Genomic DNA, 23,115 nt, shown 5'->3' on the forward strand with positions numbered 1-23,115 from the left:
TCCAAAAAAAAAATCTATTTCATATCTTCTGTTTTGCCCCTCTTACAAGTCTAGGGCTCAAACAGCTAGCAGACCCCTTGCACAACCACTCATAATGGAGAAGGCATGAACTCTATTATGCCCTCCCTTCATCTGCTAGCAACAATTAAAAAAAAAAAAAAACACTTTACTTAACTACTACTAACCATTTCTATAGCACTACCAGCTATACACAGTGGTGTACGCATTATATGCAGACAGTTTTTCTGTCCCTTGAGGGCTCACAATCTAAGTTTTTGTACCTGGGGCAATGGAGGGTAATGGACTTGCACATGTTCACAAGGAGCTAGAGTGGGAATCAAACCCAGGTCACCAAGAGCAAAGCCCACTGCACTAACCATTAGGCTACTCCTCCCCTCCACTACCAACTTTTCAACTATCCAGGAGCAATACAGAGACCCAATTGTTGGATGGAATGTACAAGCCTTTCAGGAGTCAGTTTTCTAGCTACATTTCTTCACATTCTTCAGATGTTATAGTGACCAAGCTCTCAAACTCCATGGGATCCTCCCTTACTTCATCCGGAGTATTAGTGTCTTCCACTTCCATGGTTTTGAAAAAATGCTCTTCTTCCTCCTCTTCCCAGTCCCAAACTCTAGGACTTTTAAAGCACTCCCCTTTCCAGGAGGTTCCATCCCAACCTGTCTGGATAACCAGTATTTTTCCTGAATCTTGACCTTTCCTTGGGTGCCTAGCCACCTTTCACTAGAAGACCCTGGGTGCCCTCTGTTGGCTGCAGGTTTACTAGGAGAGCATTGAGCTTAAGATGGAAGGGCCCTTGCTAGGGTTGCCAATTAGATACAGATTTGCTCGACAGGGTTGATCCAGTCCTGGCTTTACCCCATTGCATGCAAGGACTTGTGTTTCTAATTTCCCCATTGGATTCCAAAGTAAAGCAAGCTACAGGTCCTTCATGCATTGGGGTAAGCCCAGCACTGGATCAACTCTGTCGGGCGAATCTGTACCTGGTTGACAACCCTAGCCCTTACAGTCCCTCTTCCTTCTTCCTCAAACCAGGTATTTGTGACATGGATTGACCAGTGTTGTAAACAAGATACTGGCCTTGATGGACTTTCAGTTTGTCCAAGTATTTTATTATTTTTATTATTTATAGCATTTATACCCCACTCTTTCCCACTCGATAGCAGGTTCAGTGCGGCTTACAAGGTATGGTACAGAGTATCACAGAGATAATACAAAGTATGGTACAAAGTATCACAGACATAACCTAGTTATAGAGAGTAGGACAATAGGACAATACAATACGTGGGGGAGAGGGTTGGAATTTGGGCGGTGCTAGTGATGTAGATTAGGTTTAAGAATTAAGTTGGGTTGTTAGGGTAGGCTTGTTTGAAGAGGTATGTTTTCAGCAGCTTTCGGAAGGGTAGATGTTCATTGGTTGTTCGGATGTGTCGAGGTATTGTGTTCCAGAGTTTGCTGCCTATAATGGAGAAGTTGGATGCGTAGTAGGTTTTGTATTTGAGGCCTTTGCAATTGGGGAGATGAAGGTTGAGATATGTTCGAGAAGATTTGGACCCGTTCCTGGCTGGTAGGTCGATCAATTCGGTCATGTAGCTTGGATTCGCCATGGAGCATCTTGTGGATCATTGTGTGGGCTTTGAAGTTTATGCATTCCTTGATAGGGAGCCAGTGGAGTTTTTCACGTAGTGGTGTTGCACTTTCAAATCGTGATTTGCCAAAAATGAGTCTGGCTGCTGTGTTTTGGGCGGTTTGGAGTTTTTTCATGATTTGGGCTTGGCAACCGATGAAGATGCTGTTGCAGTAGTCGGCATGGGTGAGTACTGTGGATTGTACTAGATTCTGAAAAGTTTTCTGCGGGAGGAATGGTTTTACTCTTTTCAGTACCCACATCATGTTGAACATCTTCTTCGTCATGGCTTTTGCATGAGTTTCCAAAGTTAGGTGGTTGTCTAATATTACTCCTAGGATTTTTAGATTGTCAGATATTGGGATTGTAACGCCTGGTGTGGTCAGGGTGGTTGGAAGCTGAGTGGCGTGTTGTGATGAATGGATTAGGCATTGAGTTTTCTCTTTGTTCAGTTTCATCTTGAAGGCGTTGGCCCAGGATGTTAGGATGTTCATGGCAGTGATTATTTTCTCCGAGATTTCTGTAAGGTTGGATTGGAAAAGGGATGAATATTGTGGCGTCATCAGCGTAGATGAAGGGGTTGAGGCCGGATTTGGCTAGGGATTTGGCCAGAGGAATCATCATGAGGTTGAAGAGGATCAGGGATAGAGGTGAGCCTTGGGGGACTCCACATTTTGATGACCACGTAGGCGATATTGATGATGTTGATTTGACCTGATATGATCTGGTGGTGATAAAACGTTTTATCCATTTAATGATATTTCCGCCGATCCCTAGTTTGTCCAGCAATTTTGTGAGAATATTGTGGTCTACCATTTCAAATGCACTGGATAAGTCGAACTGCAGAAGAAGTATTTTGTTGCCAATTGATATTTCCTGTTTGAATCTGGATATCAGGGTGAGCAGTACTGTTTCTGTGCTGTGTGCAGGTCGAAAACCCGATTGTGATTCATGTAATACGGAGAAATTTTGAGTGAATTCGTTAAGTTGGGAGGTCACTCTATTTTCCATCAGTTTGGTTAGAAGAGGGATGGAGGCCACCGGTCGATAATTAGTGATGTCGTTCGCTGGTTTCTTGGGGTTTTTCGGCATTGGTGTAAGTAGAATACTACCGTGTTCGGAGGGGAAGGAGCCTTGTTGAGGTAGGAAATTTAAGTGGGTGGTGAGTTCTGTGATGAATCATTTTGGGGCATTTTTCATAAGATATTTGGGGCATGGGTCCAGGTACCAGTGAGACTTGGAGAGTTTGGATAGTGCTGAGGAGATTTCCTTAGTGTTGAGGGGGGTGTAATTTGTCCAGCAGCGATCTGCTGGGATCTCTTCAGAGTCGGGGTCCAGTTCATCAAGGAAAGTGTCAATATTGGAATCATCATGGGGAATTGTGTTGCACAGATTGGTGATTTTGTCATTGAAGTATTTAGCCAGCTGGTCGGCAGATGGTCAGTTTGAGGGTGAAGTTGTTACTGGGTTCGTGTTAAGAAGATTCTTTATGATTTTGTATTGTTTTTTTATGTCTGTTCCGGTGGCTGAATAGGGCTTGTTATGGGGAAACAGAAGGGCAGGCAAGCACATGGATTCTTTCAAGTGCTTGTTTTGCTTTCTTTCGGCCCACTTGATGGCTCTGTATTAAATGGAGGAGAGCAATGGTTGAATCTGGTGGTGCTGTGTGAGCTATTGGAGAAGGGCTGGAGCTAGAGCCATCCATGGTGCCAAAAGTTTCCTTGAGCCAGACCTGTGAATGTCACCACTTCAACAGTGTATGTCAAGCTTTTCTGTCCCCACTTTGTAGTGCTCAGTGCAGGAGTGAGCCTGGGCAGCTGAGGGGGAAGGAGGTGAGTTTCAGTGTAAGCTGAGAGTGCCACAGAGCAGCAAGATGAGGCAAGGGTGGTGCAGTCCCCAGGTGGAGGGAACCCGTATCAGACAGCAGTGGTGACCAAAGTTGTGATAACATGGTAATGTAGTAGTATAGTAGGTGACAGCAGGTAAAGACCTCAATGGTCCATCCAGTCTGCCCAACAGTCACATTTATTCTCAATTCTAGATTAAATCAATAAATAGAAATACATCAATTTATTTCTATTTATTACCTTTAAAAGTGGATAACATGGCTACCACACCACTTTACTCAAGATTAAATCAACAATAAACATGTTAATATACACTTGATCATGGCCTTTCTTTGTTGTTTCTGGGACCTTATACTGGAGTCCGAATCCGTCTTGTGATTTGTGGGACACAGACCATAAATGTCTGCCCAGCACTGTCCTCATGTTCCAAATTACAGGAGTTTCCATCGATGCACTCTCCAGCTCATCCTAAACCAAATTGCTATATATGGCACTCAGACCATACAAGCCATCCCAGCACCAGCCTTAGTTGATACAGCCAGAGTTGCCATCTAAGCACCTCTTGACATGCAAATGCAAACACATATGCAGCCTTTTACGTTTTGTTTTTTATACCATTCATTTTTTAATTAGAGATCCTCTGTGTTCATCCCATGCCATTTTGAATTCCTCCATAGTATTTTCTCCACCACCTCCCTCGAGAGGGCCTTCCAGGCATCAACCACCCTCTCCATGAAATACAATTTCCTGACATTACTCCAAAGTCTACCACCCCACAACCTCAATTCATGTCCTCTAGTTTTACCATTTCCCTTCTCTGGAAAATATCTGTTTCTATATTAATACCTTTCAAGTATTCAAACATCTGTATCATATCTCCCCTGTCCCTCCTCTCCTCTAGGGTACACATATTCAGATCTTCCAGTCTCTTCTCATATGTCTTTTGGTGCAATCCCCATATCATTTGTGTTGCCTTCCTCTGGACCATTTCAAGTCATCTTACATCTTTAGCAAGATACGGCCTCCAAAACTGAACACAGTACTCCAGCTGGGCCTCACCAATGACTTGTACAGGGGCATCAACATCTCTTTTCTTCTGCTGGTTACACCTCTCTATATACAATCTAGCATCCCTCTGGCTACAGCCACCACCTTGTCACACTCTTTTGTTACCTTCAGATCCTCAGATACTATCACCCCAAGGTCCCTCTCCCTGTCTGTGCATATCAGCCTCTCACTGCCTAACTCATACATGTACCTTGGATTTATACTCTCTAAGTGTATCACTCTGCACTTCTTTGCATTGAATTCTAATTGCCAAACATTAGACCATTCTTCTAACTTCTTCAGATCCTTTTCCATGTTTTCTACTCCCTCCAGGTTGTCCACTCTGTTACAAATCTTGGTATCATCCACAAAAAGGCAAACCTTCCCTTCTAACCCTTCGGCAATGTCACTCACAAATATATTGAACAGAATCGGCCCCAGCACCGATCCCTGAGGCACTCAGTTACTCACCTTTCCCTCATCCGAGCGAAGTCCATTAACTACCACCCTCTGGTGTCTGTCCGTCAACCAGTTCCTAATTCAGTTCACCACGTTGGGTCCTAAATTATGCGGGCACCAGTGATACTTCAGTGCTGGTGTCCTCAGTGCTAGATATAAAACAAAAAGTGAGGAGAGTGGATGAGGATACCAACAATTATATATTTATTCACTTGAAAAATAAAAAGTTAAAAAATAACAATGTACATAAAAATGACCCGACACGGCCGTGTTTTGGCCCAACGGCCTGCCGGGTCATTTATGTACGGTTTCGTGAGGGTTTTTACCTCCTTTTTTGTTTTTGCTTTGTCCTCAGTGCTAGGCAATAAGACCAGTGAAATAGCATTCCTAACTTTGCCTGCTTAACTCTGCGGGTATGGCACTGAAAATTGACTGTACCCATACAACTTCCAGGTATCACTGCTGATCCACATATTCAGTGGCAGTGCCCGGATACAGTCCAGCATTGGGTCTACATTAGATGGCAGTGGCCAGCATTTATAAAAACACTGACTACTGCTGCCTCAGTACTGACCCAATTCAAAAAGATCCCGAATTTCAAGTACTCTGGCAATCCAAATTACTAATTAGTAATTTGGATTGTCAGTACTGACCCAATCATTTTTTGCCTGTGCATATCCCTGATAGAGATCTTAAAATCTGAGACAACTACTGAAGAAACACAAATATACATTACTATACTTATGCTGCAAATATATGGGAGTTTGTGTTATTAAAATTATGACTGACTGAATCCCCATACACAATGCAAGTAAAAAGAAATGACCTGGCTTTCTCTTTCCCTTCCACAGATGTTAGAAATTCACTCCTCAGGAGCAGTGCTGTTAAACAAAGTGATTATCCAGTTACCTTTCTCATCAGGTAAATACTTTCTTCAGTTTGCCTCAGCAGAGAAATACAGAGCGGCAGTAAGCCTAACGCAGGCTTATCGCTCGCTCTTCCGGGACTACCGCAGGCCCAACATGGCCACCGACAGTAGTCCCGCCCGAACATGCACCATTTCTGGGGGAAAAAGAAAAGCCCCGGAAATGGCTTGCATGGCAATAACCTGGTGATAATCAGGCATCACTGCGTGCTGCCCGGTTATCACTGGGTTAACGTGGGAGCCCTTATCAACACCTCAATGGGTGTCAGTAAGGGCTCCCTGCCACATAACCATGCGGCAAGAGTTCTCTTACTGCATGGCCATGAGTGCTGGGGGCTTTTTCACCAACTGCTTTAAAAAGGGCCCTGGTGCATTGGAAAAATGGCCCCCGCTGCTAGCGCAGGGCCCTTTTTCATGCAGCTTGGTAAAAGGACCCCTAAATGAGTGAGTAGACAAGATCATTAGACAAAATAAACCAACAGAATGTCCTGGTACTTCCAAATAGCAATAAGCATTGTTGTTTATTGGTTGTATATACATTCTTGTGTTTTGCTCTGCATTATGTTCCCATATAGTAACGTGGAGGGGCAAAATCAAACGGGGCACCTACGTTTTTCTAAGGACGTCTTCGTTGGATGTCCCCGCAAAGGGGTGGGGAAACACGTAGTATCGAAACAAGATGGGCGTCCATCTTTCATTTCAATAATACGGTTGGGGACGCCAAAATCTCAATATTTAGGTCGACCTTAGAGATGGTCGTCCTTAGAGATGGTTGTCCCCGGTTTTCGGCCATAATGGAAACCGAGGACACCCATCTCAGAAACGACCAAATCCAAGCCATTTGGTCATGGGAGGAGCCAGCATTCGTAGTGCACTGGTCCCCCTGACAAGCCAGGACACCAACCGGGCACCCTAGGGGGCACTGCAGTGGACTTCAGAAAAAGCTCCCAGATGCATAGCTCCCTTACCTAGTGTGCTGAGCCCCCCAACCCCCCCCCCCCAAACCCACTCCCCACCACTGCCATAGCCCTTAGGGATGAAGGGGGGCACCTAGATGTGGGTACAGTGGGTTTCTGGTGGATTTTGGAGAGCTCGCTGTTTCCTCCACAAGTGTAACAGGTAGGGGGGATGGGCCTGGGTCCGCCTGCCTGAAGTGCACTGCAGTACCCACTAAAACTGCTCCAGGGACGTGCATACTGCTGTCATTGGAGCTGGGTATGATATTTAAGGCTAGCATAGAGGCTGGAAAAATATTTTTTAATTTTTTTTAGGGTGGGAGGGGGTTAGTGACCCCTGGGGAAGTAAGGGGATGGCGAGCGACCGGATGCGGCAACTGTCAAATGAGGGCTCCGGGAACGACACTGTGAAAAACAAAACAATCAAAAGGCACTGACGTAATCAAAAAAATGGAACATGCTAATCTCTGTTTCCACGTCCCTACGCAGCCGTCATTGCTATACACTAAAAAAAAGCTAAGAAGTCTAAAGATGTTTCACCTGCATAGACAAAAGGAGGGGGGAGACAGACAGACCCTGCAACTGGGAGGGAGGGAGGGGGGGACCCTATGACACTGTAAAAAAGAAACCAATCAAAAGGCACTGAATGTAATAAAAAAAAAAAAACGGAATATGCTAATCTCTGTTTCCACTCCCCTAGCAGCCGTCATTACTATACACTCAAAAAAAAAACTAAGAAGTCTAAAGCTGTTTCACCTCCATAGAAAAAAGGAGGAGGGAGGAGACAGACAGACCCTGCAACTGGGAGGGAGGGGACCCTGCAACTGGGGGGAAGGGGGGACCCTGCAACTGGGAGGGAGGGGACCCTGCAACTGGGGGGGGAGGGGGGACCCTGCAACTGGGAGAAAGGGAAGAAACCCCCCTGCAACTGGGAGGGAGGGGGGATTCTGCAACTGAGAGACAGACCGGTGGGGGGGACAACCCTGGAACTGGGAGGGAGGGGGGACCCTGGCACATACTCTCATTCTCACACACACATACTCGCACCCAGCCTCATTCACTCTCTCTCTCACACACACACACACTCTCTCGCACAGTCACTCTCACACACACTCTCTCAAACATACACACTCCGAGGAAAACCTTGCTAGCGCCTGTTTCCTTTAAAACAGAAACGGGCCTTTTTTACTAGTAAATAAATAAATGATAGATCCAGTCCAAAGCCTCCCAGTGCTCCTTCACCAAGGAGGCTAGCAGACAGTCCAACTCCAGCAACCAAAGGTAGGCTGGTGGCATACCTCTCAATAGATTGCTGAACTGGAGTAGATGTCTGACTAGCAGAGGAACTCAGCCTCACTACCCCTTTATCTTTATGCAGCATAACAAATTATTAGGGGAAAAAATGGATACTTCAGCAACAGCAAACACCGAGAGAAAAACTGCTCACCATCTCAAGCGGCCATCTTGACTCCACCCTGTTTCCTTGCGCACCAAGTTAATTGTATAATGAGCCAGGGGTAGACTCCCAGCCAGCACAGGCAAACCCAGAGAACCTCCCAGATCCACCCCTTGCTGCTCATCCTACAGCAAGCTACCTTCTGGTTGGTGGGGAGCCATTCAGTTTGCAGGGCTCAAAAAATTCCATCTCCACTGCTGCTGAGGGCAAACGCTGACAGCATTTGAGCACAAGGGATAATGCATTGGGGCATTTGGTTAGGTGCTGGGAGCTGAGCTTTCGCTATTCCTTTCCTCTTCCCCATAATGCAAGGGAAGAGAACTGAGTTCACACATAACTGCCAATGGAATAAGGAAAGCAGAAGCTACATGCCTGTCATGCAGATGCCATCTTGGATCTCCCTAGCACAGTTTTTAATATCAGGAATAATTCTTTATTCTGCAGATTTGCACATATTTACACATTGACAGTGATACCCTTCAGTGTAATGATTTTGGTGTGGATTTTTCTGTGCTAAAATCCTTATTGCATTGGGTAGTAATCTTAGCACAGGAAAAACAACATTTAAAAAAAGCAAACATTTAAACCGCCACTTAAGGGTAGTGTGACTTATTTCATCAATCCCACAGTGAGTAGATGTGTGCAGGACATCTTTGAGTAGCCTCACATATAGTAAGATCATACTATCGACAGATGCACTCCAATCTTATATGCCATTGAGACAATGATCCCATATCAATCTAAAGAAAGAATTCTGGATTTGCACTGTGTTGTACTTGTGGGACTGCAAGTGCATTGGGCAGTTTTCATTGTTCATTTATTCAATTATCAACTGTTCTTAAAATTTGAGAGGTCAGTAAGTTTCATCAGACTCTCCAATATTGTAAAGCTTTTTTGTGCAAGACTTCACAAGATGTCAGCATTAGATTTTTGAGATCAAAGAACCTTTGGTGTCTTATGTCTTTCATGTGTTCCAGTGACAAAATACATTACACTGATAAATCTCCATTTTCCCACTGTTTCCCCTATGTTAAACCAAGTTTCTCTGGGTCCCTAACACAAATGGATACATACCTAGCATCAAAAATCTCTTTTGGAAAATATGAACTTCCCCTCAAATCACAAGTCAGGAACCTTTGAATACAATTAGATTCAACACTTACTCTGATTCCCCAAATCCAAGTAACCTTCAAAAGCTGCTGCTACTATTTGCAACAGCTACGCTGTCTCTCTCCTTACATCGAGAAGGTAAACCTTATCCCAGTTGTGCATGCCATGATAACATCAAGACTGGATTACTGCAATGCACTATACAATGGTCTGACTACAAAGGGCCTGCACCAGCTTCAATTGATTCTGAATGCTGCAGCAAGACTCGTAGAAGGTTGCAAGCAACGTGACCACATCACACCATTTTTACAAAAACTTCAGTGGCTACCAGTAAAATACAGGGCTAAATTTAAACGTTATGTCTGATCTTCAAGGCCCTTAAAGGAAATGGCCCCAAGTACTTGAAGAATAGGATGACCCTCTACACAACACCGCAAAGGACACTAAGATCCTCTCAAGGACTATCACTAATCACACCCTCTCCAAAAGCCATTACATGATGTGATACCCACAAGCGAGCCTTCTCCAGACTAGCCCCCACACTCTGGAATGCACTGCCTGAAAGACTTTGCTTAACACAAGACTCTCTCTACTTCAGGAAGCAAGTGAAAGCTTGGCTCTTCAACCAGGCCTTTAATGGAAGAAGTAACTAACTTGTTAGTCTCACTCACACATACAAGGAGTGACATGGGCTGCACATATTGCAACAGAACATGTTTATCCACTCCTTCCCTAGCTGATATAATATTTAACCATCTCTCTAACCTCATGTGCAACTTTCTTTAAATTAGCCACCTTACTCTAACTCTTTTTACTCTCTTCCCTACCTATATGTTCCATCTTTGCTTATACCCTTCATTGTCAATTAAAATGTTCTATTATGTATTGTGTTGGCATTGTAAGTAGTATACCATGCCATACTTCGTATTGTTATTTGAATATTTTTACTGCTGTAATTGCTTATTGCTCATGTTTGATTTATTCTTACTGTACACCACCTTGCATGAATTCCTTCAAAAAGGCAGTAAGTAAATTCTAATAACAAATAATAAATAAACTCCATACCCATACATGTGATAGAAAGAAAGTAAAACATGATGTACCTGTTCAGTTCACATGGGTGAAGGTTTATTGACTCACGTCAATAAATCTCAATAGTCACATCAAGCCACGATCTGCTTTCTGTTATTTGTACTATTATTGCTTTAGTATATATGTTGATTTTGAAAATTGACATATTGATTTCATCTGGTTTTAATATGCTTCTTTCAAAGCCATCCTGACTCTGTTCCAACCATCTACTTTCTACATAACTCTGCAAACTGCTTTTGGACTGACGCTTCAGGTGCAGCTGGTTCCAATAATGCAAGTCTTCATGACCCTTTCAGAGGCCTACAAGACACAGACTCTTGGTAAAAATTCATAAATTTCAGTCCTTCTCAATAAATGATCAATTGTTTTGTACAGGATGCAAAGCGACTAACAAGGTGGGCAGACTAGATGGATCATGTGGACCTTTCTCTGCTGTCATTTACTATGTAAGAGTTTTCATACCAGCAGAATTTATCATATCGTTGCCTGGAAGTTGTGGTTTTATTTCAAAGGAAAATTATTTAACTGGAAAAAAGTCCAGTGAGTGTTTATTTTACAGAATCATTAGTGACTTGAACACAAATGATTTAAACTCTTGAGTGTTGTGGCACTTAGATGCTTTGGCAAATGTTTGTAGATGGAGGCATCTAGTCAAAGAAGTATGCAACGTTGCTGTCAAAGTACTAGGGGCATCCACTGGCCCATGAGCCAAATATGAACCTCCTGATTCTGGGGCGCCTGCCACCTGAGATTTAAATCAACAACCCCCGAATTCTATAAAAAGCACTAAATATTGTGTGCACAAATTTGGGTGTGTGCCCAATTTGCACACATAGTTTAATTGAATAATGAGCTAATTAGCACCAATAATTAGCTTAGCAAGCTATTATTGGAACTAATTAGATTTAATTGAAGTGTATAAGCATAAATTTAGATGCTGGATCTGCGTCTAAATTTTACAGGCAAGTCCAAAAAGGGGGTGCAGAAATGGGAGGGTTGTGGATGAGCCAGGGACATTTCTAGAATTTTTGTGCATAATTATAGAATAAAGGGATCCGCGCTTAATTTAGACATGAGGATTTGCACCACATTTCAGTTGGTACAAATGGCCGCACTTAAAGGTAGACATGATTCCTAGGCATAAGCTCTATTCTATAAACCGCATCTAACTTTAAGTGCGGTTTATCAGCACTGAATTTTTAGTCGCCATAAATAGAATCTAGCCCCAAATGTTTTTTTTTATAAATCTTTTTTATTTCAAGACAATGCAAGACAATTAAGTATTCAAAAACCATTCAATACAATAATCATTTTGTTTGAAACATTTTAACATTTCAATCTGTCTCAACCCCCCTCTTCCCCCCCCCCCCCCTACCTTCCCCCCCTCCCCTCCCTCTCTTCCTAACCCTCCTAAACAACTTATGAATTCAATATCTTGCTTCTTGCTACAGGAGTAAGAGTGTCCCAAAAGGGGGACCAATTAATTTTTGTGTAGTTCTGAAAAATAGCAGAGCTATTTGATGGAAATAAAGTCAGTTTCAGAACAGATCCACTAATTTTGAGGAGTACAAATTGTAGCCCATAACAAGCTAAAAAATTAGCATGGCCTTCACACATATGATCACTGATCATGTGGCCCACTAGAAAAGTTTAATGTGGCCCACTTTAGATAAAAAGGGACATTCCCACAATAAGATGACCCTAAATGTGAAGGAAATGCAAACTTACAGTTGTGTTTACTTAGAAAAGATGAGCACCAGTTCCTTTCCCTTCTGTCTGCAGGAGTTTTATAAATATGCTTTTGTTTGGTAATGTTTAACAAAGGAGAATAAAGACTTCTTTTTTATTTGAAATGACTGTGAGGGGCATTTTCGATATGACGTCTAAATCCAATTTTGGACATTTTGCTGCAAACATTCAACTATCCAGTAGCAAACATTGCCATTTTCAAACCAGAAAAACATTTTGAAAATGGCCATTTGCTAGATGTTTTTGTGCTTGAAAAAAAGACATCCAAGGGATAAACGCACAAAAACCAGCCATTTGGATATATGGGGGGGGGGGGGGGCAGCATTTTTAGTAGACTGGCCATACCAACATCCCAGAAGAGTAGTGGGACACCCTAGGGGGCACTACAGTGGACGTCACATAAAAGGTCCCAGATACATATCTCACCATTACCCCCTTACATTGTATGGTGAGCCCTCCATAACCCACCAAAAACTTACTGAGCTCAACTGTACTCCACTACAATAGCCAGTATGTCTGCAGGTGTCACCTATATGTGGGTAAAGTAGGCTTTTGATGGGTTTTGGAGGGCTCACCTTTCTACCCCTGATATCTCACCTTGCATCCAAACCAAAGTTTCAGAGTGCTTGTCTGACATTGCTGTCTGGATGTCTCAACGCCACCTGAAATTAAATATGACCAAAACCGAGCTTCTCATTTTCCCCCCCAAACCCACCTCCCCGCTCCTCCCGTTTTCTATTGCTGTTGATGGCTCTCTCATTCTCCCTGTCTTCTCAGTTCGAAACCTTGGGGTCATCTTTGACTCTTCTCTCTCCTTCTCTGCTCATATCCAGCAGATTGCCAAGACCTGTCATTTCTTTCTTTACAACATCCGTAAAATCCGACCCTTTCTTTCCGAGCACTCTACCAAAACCCTCATCCACACCCTTGTCACCTCTCGTTTAGACTACTGCAATCTGCTTCTTGCTGGTCTCCCACTTAGTCACCTCTCCCCCCTCCAGTCAGTTCAAAACTCTGCTGCCCATCTCGTCTTCCGCCAGGGTCGCTTTACTCATACTACCCCTCTCCTCAAGACCCTTCACTGGCTCCCTATCCGTTTTCGCATCCTGTTCAAACTTCTTCTACTAACCTATAAATGTACTCACTCTGCTGCTCCCCAGTATCTCTCCACACTTGTCCTTCCCTACACCCCTTCCCGTGCACTCTGCTCCATGGATAAATCCTTCTTATCTGTTCCCTTCTCCACTACTGCCAACTCCAGACTTCGCGCCTTCTGTCTCGCTGCACCCTATGCCTGGAATAAACTTCCTGAGCCCCTACATCTTGCCCCATCCTTGGCCACCTTTAAATCTAGACTGAAAGCCCACCTCTTTAACATTGCTTTTGACTCGTAACCACTTGTAACCACTCGCCTCCACCTACCCTCCTCTCTTCCTTCCCGTTCACATTAATTGATTTGATTTGTTTACTTTATTTATTTTTTGTCTATTAGATTGTAAGCTCTTTGAGCAGGGACTGTCTTTCTTCTATGTTTGTGCAGCGCTGCGTACGCCTTGTAGCGCTATAGAAATGCTAAATAGTAGTAGTAGTAGGCTCACACTTTCCACCACAAGTGTAATAGTTAGAGTTGGATATAGGTCTGGGTTCCCTTCTCTACAGTGCATTGCACCGACCACTAGGCTACTACAGGGACCTGCTTACTGCTCTAACAGGACCGGCTATAACATCTGAAGCTGTCATACAGGCTGGTATGTACTGCTTCTTTCACAACTTTGGGGGGGGGGGGGAGGGTCATTGACCACTGGGGGGTAAGGGGAGGACATGCCTTAATCCCTCTAGCGTTAACTTTTTGTGACTTAGTCATGACTGAAACAAGTCTAGACCAAAATGTCTAACTTTTAGCCCGGATGTTTTTACTTTGCTCCATTATGGCAGAAAAACGTCCACATTTTGGGAACGCCCAAATCTTGCCCCCAACATGCCCCCTTGTGATTTGAATGCACTGCTTACAAACTGCATAGAAAATCATCTTACAAATGGGTTTCAAAATAGAGATTTGAACGTTTTGCCAAAAAAATATCTATCTGCTGCTTTGTGTCACTTTTTGGACATTTTTCTGTTTTGAAAATGAGCCCCTATACATTTGAAGTGGTTGAAAGAGCTGCTTAGGATACCATTGACTGTTGGATTGATCTAGTGACTTCAAAGATGTTTTTCTGCCTTACGTGTAGAAGGATTTTAGTCTTGTAACCTGGTGGTAACTGAAGTGCTTTACTTTCCAGAGTTCATTAGAAGTTAATATATCATGTATAAGATATGTGTTATGATATAAATGTAGAATCAGTTCTTAAGGATGCAAAGCTGGTTGTTAGGCAACCTGCCAGTTATAGACCAGTAGCTAGTATTCTTTTGCTTGCTAAATGTTTAGAAGTTTATGTGGCAGAGTTACTGTCAGACATTTTGGCTAAATTTAATAGCTTTCATCATTTACAGTTTGGGTTTAGAGCCTATCATTCAACAGAGTTAGTGCTGTTGGCAATTACGGTTGAAGTGAAAGCACTGTTTGCCCAGGGCAAAGCATCTATATTACTGCAGTTTGATCTTGCAGCTGTATTCAACAAAGTTGATCATGATATTTTATTATATAAATTGAGCTCTTTGGGTATTTATTTTTTATTTTATTTGTTACATTTGTATCCCACATTTTCCCACCTATTTGCAGGTTCAATGTGGCTTAGACCGTAAAGGCATTCACCCTTTCCAGTATGAACGAATACAAAGTAATGTCGAGGTTGAATAAGGTTCGTATGTGACAGACACGTTAGGGAATCTTAGAGAGGAAGAGTTATTTTATGTCCATTACGAGCTATGGTTTTGTAGAGAGGAGGAGTTATTTTGTGTTTATTCCGAGCCTTGGTTTTGTTGTGTTGCAGGGTTTAGGCATTTATGTTGGGTCGGTAGTGTAAGCCTTTTGGAACAGGTTAGTTTTGAGTGATTTCCGGAAGTTTAGGTGGTCATGCGTTGTTTTCACAGCTGTTGGTAATGCGTTCCATAATTGTGCGCTTATGTAGGAAAAGCTGGATGCATATGTTGATTTGTATTTGAGTCCTTTGCAGCTTGGGTAGTGGAGATTTAAGTATGTTCATGATGATCCTGTTGTGTTCCTGGTTGGTAGATCTATGAGGGCTGTCATGTATCCTGGGGCAGGCCGTAGATAATTTTATGAACTAGGGTGCAGATTTTGAAAGCAATACGTTCTTTGATTGGGAGCCAGTGCAGTTTTTCTCGGAGGGGTTTGGCACGTTCAAATCGCGTTTTTCCAAATATAAGTCTGGCTGCCGTGTTTTCAGCGGTCTGAAGTTTCTTTATGATTTCTTCTTTGTATCCTGCATAAATTCCATTGCAGTGATCCACGTGGCTTAGTACCATTGATTGTATCATGTTGTGAAATGTTTCCCTCGGGAAGAATGGTTTCAAGTGTTCAAGTTTCCACATTGAGTGGAACATTTTCTTTGTTGTAGATTTCACTTTATGGGTAAGGTTTTGAATTAGATGCAAGAATTTTTGACAAAGAGATTTTACAGGGTAAAAATGTCAAATACTTTGTCAGTGGATTGGAGATCTCCTTGTGGAGTTCCCCAGGGCTCTCTACTCTCACCATCTTTGTTCAATATGTATATATCTTCTTTTTGCCATGGTTTTTCTACTCTTGGGTCTGTTGTAATACTGATTAATGACGATATAACATCTACTTTATCAGGTGTATTGTCTTGTATAAATAAATTGAAGATCAGAGTGATTTAAATTAAATAAGAACAAAACTAAACTTATTTGGTTTAGTAGACCAATTCCTACAGAATTAATTTTATCGGATGGTTTGATTCTAAAGGTCGAAAAAGTATCAAAGATACTTGATGTCTTTTTGAATACCTCTTTATCAATGATACCTTAGGTTAATGCCGTAAATAAGGCTGTATTTTTTAAAAATTGCATCAACTTAGGTATATTTATGCATTATTAACGGAGAAGCATTTTTCTTTGTTGTTTCAGTGTGTTGTTCTCTCTTCTTTAGAATATTGTAATGGCATAAATTGTCTTCTATTTGCTCAGCTAATATCAAAATTACAACTTTTACAGAATACTGCTGCTAAGATGGTGTTTAATAAGAAAAGACTTGACCATGCTACCCCTTGTTTGGTTAGGCTACACTAGGTTCCTGTGAATGCTCAAGTTTCATTTAAATTGGCCTGTTGGGTCTACAAAATGTTCGATGACTCTTGCCCACAGTATTTCATCATACTTTTTTCTTTTCCTTTAGCCCCTACTTTCTCAAGAGCAGGTAATCATCATCTTCTTTATTTTCCATCATTTACTGGTGTAAAATATAAAAAATCTTTACAAACATCTTTTCCATATCAAACTGTTCAAATTTGGGATTCTTTACCTATTTCAATGAAGACATTGCCTACTTAGCTTTCCTTTCTGAAGAGTTTGAAGACTTTTCTGTTTCAGAAATCCTATTTGTAATGTTTAGGTTATTTTTATGTTTGTACTTGGAATCCGCTTTAAACCAAAGTTTGGAGTTGGCAGAGTAGAAGTAATATATCATATCATATCAGAGGTCTACCTCATAGGATATTAATTATAATACATCCAGAAGATTCATGTTTGTAAGTGGAGTTTTTGTAGTATTAGTAGCCTAGAAGTAAACCAGGGAGTCAATATTTAGTGGTTTAACCAGGCAGGAGAGGCTCTTCCCAGTTAAATCATGCTGAGTGGACTGTGAGCAGATATTCAGCAGCTCTTAACTGGATAGTGCCATTGAATATCTGCTATGACCACTGCAGCACTCTCTGTTTAGTGCCAGGGTGGTCCAGGAGCAGTGTAGGGATGGGGCCAGGAGTTTCAAGATACCACCACTATTCAGCATTTTTCGTGTCTTAAGTTGACCAGATAGCTATCCAGCTACAGCTGCTGAATATTAGCATTATCCAGGTAACTCCCTATGGCCACCCCAGAGCCAGATAGTCAGTGCAAGTTCCCAGAAAGGAAACAGCTCTGAATACCCAGGACTAAATCAGCCAGTGGTGGCCACTGTTTAAAATAATGCTGATCATCACAAGCCAAATATTGCTCCCTAGGTTTCATGAAGGCTGTGATATGTTTTGTTGGACTATTATAATTCAAAGTTGTTGTACTGTAAGTTTATAAGCTGTCCTTGATCCTTTCTGCAGATGTAAAATTTGTTAAATTATAAGTTTGGTTTAAAACCTCTGATCCATCCTTCACCCCCTGCTATTCTTGTTGAGACATATATGTTCAAAGACACTGCTCATGAAATTTCAGGTATCTAACCCTGATTGGTGGCTAAGCCCTTGTGTTTTATAATACCAGTGATGGAAGAAGGATAAAACCACTCATTGCTGCAGTTTAGAGAGGGTACCGCAGGTAAGAGAAATTTTCTAGAAGGAGATTTGGAGAGATTCTCTGATGAAACATCAACTTGATTGCATGTATCACTACAGAATAATCTTTTAGGTTGACAGATGGCCATATGAGTTCAGCATTAATGTTCCAGAACCTGCTACAGCCTGTACATAGCAATCAGCAGTTTTAAAACAATTGACAGCCACAGACTAAGGGACCCATTTACTAAGCTGCGTAGGTGCCTACGTGCGCCCAATGCATGCCAATTTTGAACTACCGCCCAGCTACTGTGTGACCTGGGTAGTAATTTTATTTTTTACGAGCGTCCACTATGTGTGCTGGAAATTTTCTGGGGCACAGCACTAACCGAGCAGTAATCAGCAGTGTGCGCACGCTGACAATTACCGCCCAGTTAACAAATGGGACTTTATCACTAAGTCAATGGGTGGCGGTAAGGTGTCAGGCCCAAAATAGACGCGTGTCAATTTTTATTTTGCCGCACGTCCATTTTCAGCCAAAAAGGTCCTTTTTTGCAGGTGCACTGAAAAATGGACCTGTGTGAGTCCAATACATGCGTCTGCACCAGCGCAGGTCAATTTTTCAGAGTACCTTAGTAAAAGGACCCCTGAATTAGACCTGGATATTCAAGGTCTAATTGAGGCACCAGCACTGAATACCCATAAATTATGTGGATGCCAAACAATGGTGGTACTGCTTGGTTAAATGCCACTGAATATCACCTCCCAACCTACTGATTGGAGTTTATACAAATATCTACCTAACATCTTTCTGCAATTTCTCATACAAAGTTATTATTTATTTGCTGATTTTAACATATTGAAGAGGTCATTTGAAAGGATTAGGCACCATTTATACTTAAAAAAGTTGGTTTACACGTGGAAATGACCATACCCATGTAAGCAGTAATCAAAGAAAAGCTGCTACTTACATGTGTACTCTAAATTGCTAAACCATGAGGCACAATAACTTTCCTAGTAAATAGAAAGACATGAAGCTCCCTAGGGTCCAAAAAACAAAAATGAATTGCCTTCCAGTTAAAAAACACACACAAGAGAATTTCAACATAAAGCTAGCTCTTTGGGCCAATACTCTAAGCTTAAAAGCCAAGAAGTCCTGGCATCTTTTCTGTGTAGCTCAATATAAGTCAAGAAATATACATATGTTAGACCCCAAAATGATTCATGCAAGCACTTGAAGTATAAATGTAGTATCAGCTTGCAATCAGTATCTAATGCGGTAGTAACTACCAAAGTGGTCCTCTACTTAATCACCTTCAAAGTTGATTACACAATGCCGGTTACATCAAAAAATCTCATTTCACTCCCTGTCTCTCAGATTTATTCATCAAGGTCTTCCCAGCTCTGACTAATGAGGGTCGAGTGTAGCGCTCAGCTTTTTTTTGTTGTTGCTGTTGTGCCCCTTTTCTTTGGAACTTGTTGCCCTTGGATGTAAGGGCTGAAGGGTCATATCCCCGTTTTAGGGTTTTGCTGAAAGACTATTTGTTTTCTTTGTTTTTTTCTGACTGAGTGTGGGATGTGTCCCCTGGTGGGTTGTTGGCTGCTTTGCTTTTGCTTGTAGCCCTGTAATTCTTTCATTAGGTTTCCCTCTGTGAGGTCTCTTTCCTTCCTTTCTCTGTTCTGACCTTTATTGTAGTTCCTTTCTGATTTCCTACTTTAGATTATCAATAGAAATAAAACAAAATAAAACATGGAAAAGAAAATAAGATGATACCTTATTGGACATAGCTTAATACATTTCTTGATTAGCTTTCGAAGGTTGCCCTTCTTCATCAGATCGGAAATAAGCAAATGTTGGTAGATGACAGTATATATAAGTGAGACATCAAAGCATTTCAGTGACAGTCTAACAGGATGGGGGTGGATGGGTGAGATACAGGTAGATATGCATGGAGACAGAGTATTACAACTTTATGGTTTATAATGGGCTAGAAAATCCGGCATCAACCCTGCCCTTCCCCCTCCCCCATAGTTTGGCATCAGTCGCGGGAGAAAAGGCAGCGACAGTGATCAAAGCAGTGGCATACCTAGGGTAGTTGACACCCTGGGCTGGTCATTTTTTAATACCCCCCTCCAAAATCCAGTAGTAGGCATACCGAGAATACAAAACACTCAGGACCTATAGAGCAATTCTAGCATACCATAAGCAGTGTATATTAGTATTTTTATTTTGTACTTTGTAAATATTTTTCATTTCTTCTCTCTCTGTTTATTTATTTATTTATTTGCTGCATTTATATCCCACATTTTCCCACCTATTTGCAGGCTCAATGTGGCTTACAATATAATACAACAACAATCACGTTGATGGAATAAGAAAATCAGAATATAGATAACAGATAAAGGTGCAAGAAATATAACATGACAACCATATTTATGGAGTAAGAATATCAGCATTGTTGCAGATAAGGTGCATGATAAAATTATATATAATAATAAGTGGATAAATAGATAAAACATAACATAATGATATCAGGACAAAATATAATGTTCAATAATTAGGGTGCAAATTAAAATAAACAAATTAGAAAATGTCGTTATAAATGTATCTGTTGAAGAATTAGAAGTAGATTACCGCTAAATGAACAGAGTCTACTATGTCTCCGTTTCCCTTAGACCTTAACACTGATTGCTATGGTACCATAGGCATGATAAAGTTACTCCAGAGTGGTAACAATAATGACAAATTTTGCAATTCCCTTGCTTGATTGTATTCAGATACTGTGTTAACAGATTGAGTCACAAGTCTGAGCTTCCTATGAGAAATTCTATGCTTATATTGCTATACCTATTGATCCTGTATTGCATTTATTTGGTGGGTAATAAAAACTTTATAAGATTATTTCTCATATCTATACTTTTCTTTTACTTACTTAGTGTCTGTATTACTCAGAGTGTGTGCACTGCTCTGCTGAAGCAGAAGTCTAGGTATCTTAGAGAAATAGATGTAATTCACCATAATAACGGACACATTACGGCAGCCTTGGGTGTACTGTTCCTTCTAAGTTATTGTGGCTGAACCACAGAGCTGGGAGGGATAGATACACCCTAAAATATATACAGCAGTCATTTCTACAAGTCACACAAGGAAAAGGAAAGCATCTTAAACACTACAGTGAGCACTAGAACATCAATTCACCTATTGTAAAACGAAACCAGACAGAATAGCACAGATCGTCGACCCTGCACAGTCAATGCCAACTGAAAGCCATGTCTTTTTCACAAACACAGATACACCCAAATCCACTATAGAATAAGTAATCATAAACTTTTTATTTAGACAAAAATTAAACTGAACCCCCAAGATGCCACACTCTGCATACAATGCAACACCACAGAAACAGAAAATGTCCCCTAGTACTGTGCAAAATATAAAAACAGCAGATATAAATTTGAAAAAAAACTAACAAATACAAATCACCACTTTACAAATTACCAAATATAAATAAAACAAATATAGAAAATAAAATAATACCATTTTATTGGACTAATACATTTAACTTTCAGAGGCCAAAACCTCCGTCCTCAGGTCAATACAGTATAGTGCTGTTACAGTATCCTATCCTGACCTGAGGAAGGGGGTTTTGTTCTCCGAAAGTTAGTCAAAATGTATTAAAATGAGACCAATAAAAAGATTACCTTATTTACATGTTCTATTTATAAACATTTATTAACACATCTACAATTCTACTTTATCCTAAAGCAAAAAAATAAAAAATATATATTTTATTTACAGTTTGTTGTCTTTGGTTTCTGCTTTCTTCATCTTCTTTTCACCATCTTCCTTCCATCCAGCATCTGTCTTCGCTCTCTTTCTGCCATCCAGTGTCTGCCCTCTCTGCCATCCCTTCCACCCACTATCTGCCCTTTCTCTCTGCCCTCCCTCTCCCATCCATCCAGGATCTGCCCTCCCTCTCGCTGTCCCTTCTTTTCGGCCCCCAGTTCCAGCCCCATTATCCCACCTGCCCCTAGTTCCAGCTCCAGCCCACATCTCCCACCTGCCCCTCCTTTTCAGCCCCCAGTTTCAGCCCCACTATCCCACCAGTCCCCAGTTTCAGCCCCAGCCCTTTTCTCCCACCAGTCCGGAGCTTCAGCCCCCAGCCACTTCTCTCTGTCCCCTTTTCAGCCCCTAGTCCCCAGATTCAACCCCAGCACTTTTCTCCCACCAGTCCCGAGCTTCAGCCCCAGCCACTTCTCCCTGTCCCCTTTTCAGCCCCCAGTCCACACAGTTTCAGCCCCTGTCCCTTTTTAGCCCCCAGTTCCAGTACTAGCCCCCTTATCCCACCTACCCTCATTTTCAGCCCCCAGTTCCCTTCATCCAACTGCCTTGCATTAGGGCCCCCCTTTTCAGCCCCAGACCCATTCTCCCACCTGCCCCAGGCATGGCCCCATTCTCCCTCCTGCCCCCTTCTCAGACCCCAGTTCCAGCTCCAGGCCCCTTCTCCCATCTGAGCCCACCCCATCCAGACCCAGTCCCCTTCTCCCATCTGAGCCCCCTCCCCAACCCAATCCCCACCTGCCTACCAGCTCCGTTGACGGACAGACGGCCACCCGGCAGCCAGCATTTAAAAAAAAAATGGTGAAGCGCCTCGTGTCTGCTCTGCACTGCTGTAAAGCAAGCAAATCACCTCATCACGTCGGCCCTTCCCTCACTGTGTTCCACCCTCGCGGAAATAGAAAGTTACATCAGAGGGCGGGACATAGTGAAAGAAGGGCCGATGCGACAAGGCGATTTGCTTGTTTTACAGCAGTGCAGTGCAGAGCAGAGCAGACGCAAGGTGCTTCACCGATTTTTTTTTAAGGCTGGGTGCCGGGTGGCAGGAGAAGAGGTTCGTCTGTCTGTTGACAGAGCTGGTAGGCAGGTGGGGACTGCGGGGCCAGCGAAGCACCCCCCCCACACACACACACACCTGCTGACACCTGGGGTGGACCGCCCCACCCTTGTTACGAGGATGTTGGCTCGGCGGGCCTGGAGGGAAAGTGGGCCCCTGGCTAATCCTGTAGCCTGCTTCTTATCTACCGGTCCCTCATTGCCTGTACCTGGATTACCCTTCTGCCTGCCGCCTGCCTACTGACTTTCGCCTGTACCTGGATTACTCTCCTGCCTGCCACCTGCCTACTGACTTGCCTGTACCTGGATTACTCTCTTGCCTGCCACCTGCCTACTGACTGCCGCTTGTACCTTGATTACTCTCTTGACCTGCTGCCTGCCTGGCTGATACATTCATCACCCTGCTTCCAGCTCCGTCCCGTAAGTCCTGCAGGCCACCCGCACCTAGGGGCTCAACCTCTGGGGAACAGCGGTCAGCGCAGGTGAAACCCAGGGTTGTCCAGCCGCCAAGCAGAACCTGGTCCAAGTAC

At 42.6% G+C, this 23,115-nt stretch overlaps 1 protein-coding gene across 1 annotated transcript in view; it reads left to right on the top strand.

Annotated features, from left to right (window-relative positions):
• Nucleotides 1-23,115, top strand: part of LOC115469677 (mucin-2-like) — a 257,743-nt gene that overhangs the window by 13,884 nt on the left and 220,744 nt on the right. The window contains exons 3-4 of the mRNA XM_030202465.1: nt 5,853-5,922; nt 10,723-10,860. Of these exons, the coding sequence (XP_030058325.1) occupies nt 5,853-5,922; nt 10,723-10,860 (208 nt within the window). The remainder of the gene's footprint in view (nt 1-5,852; nt 5,923-10,722; nt 10,861-23,115) is intronic.

Source organism: Microcaecilia unicolor, chromosome 4 (genome assembly GCF_901765095.1).
Source record: "Microcaecilia unicolor chromosome 4, aMicUni1.1, whole genome shotgun sequence".
Taxonomy (NCBI): Eukaryota; Metazoa; Chordata; class Amphibia; order Gymnophiona; family Siphonopidae; genus Microcaecilia; species Microcaecilia unicolor.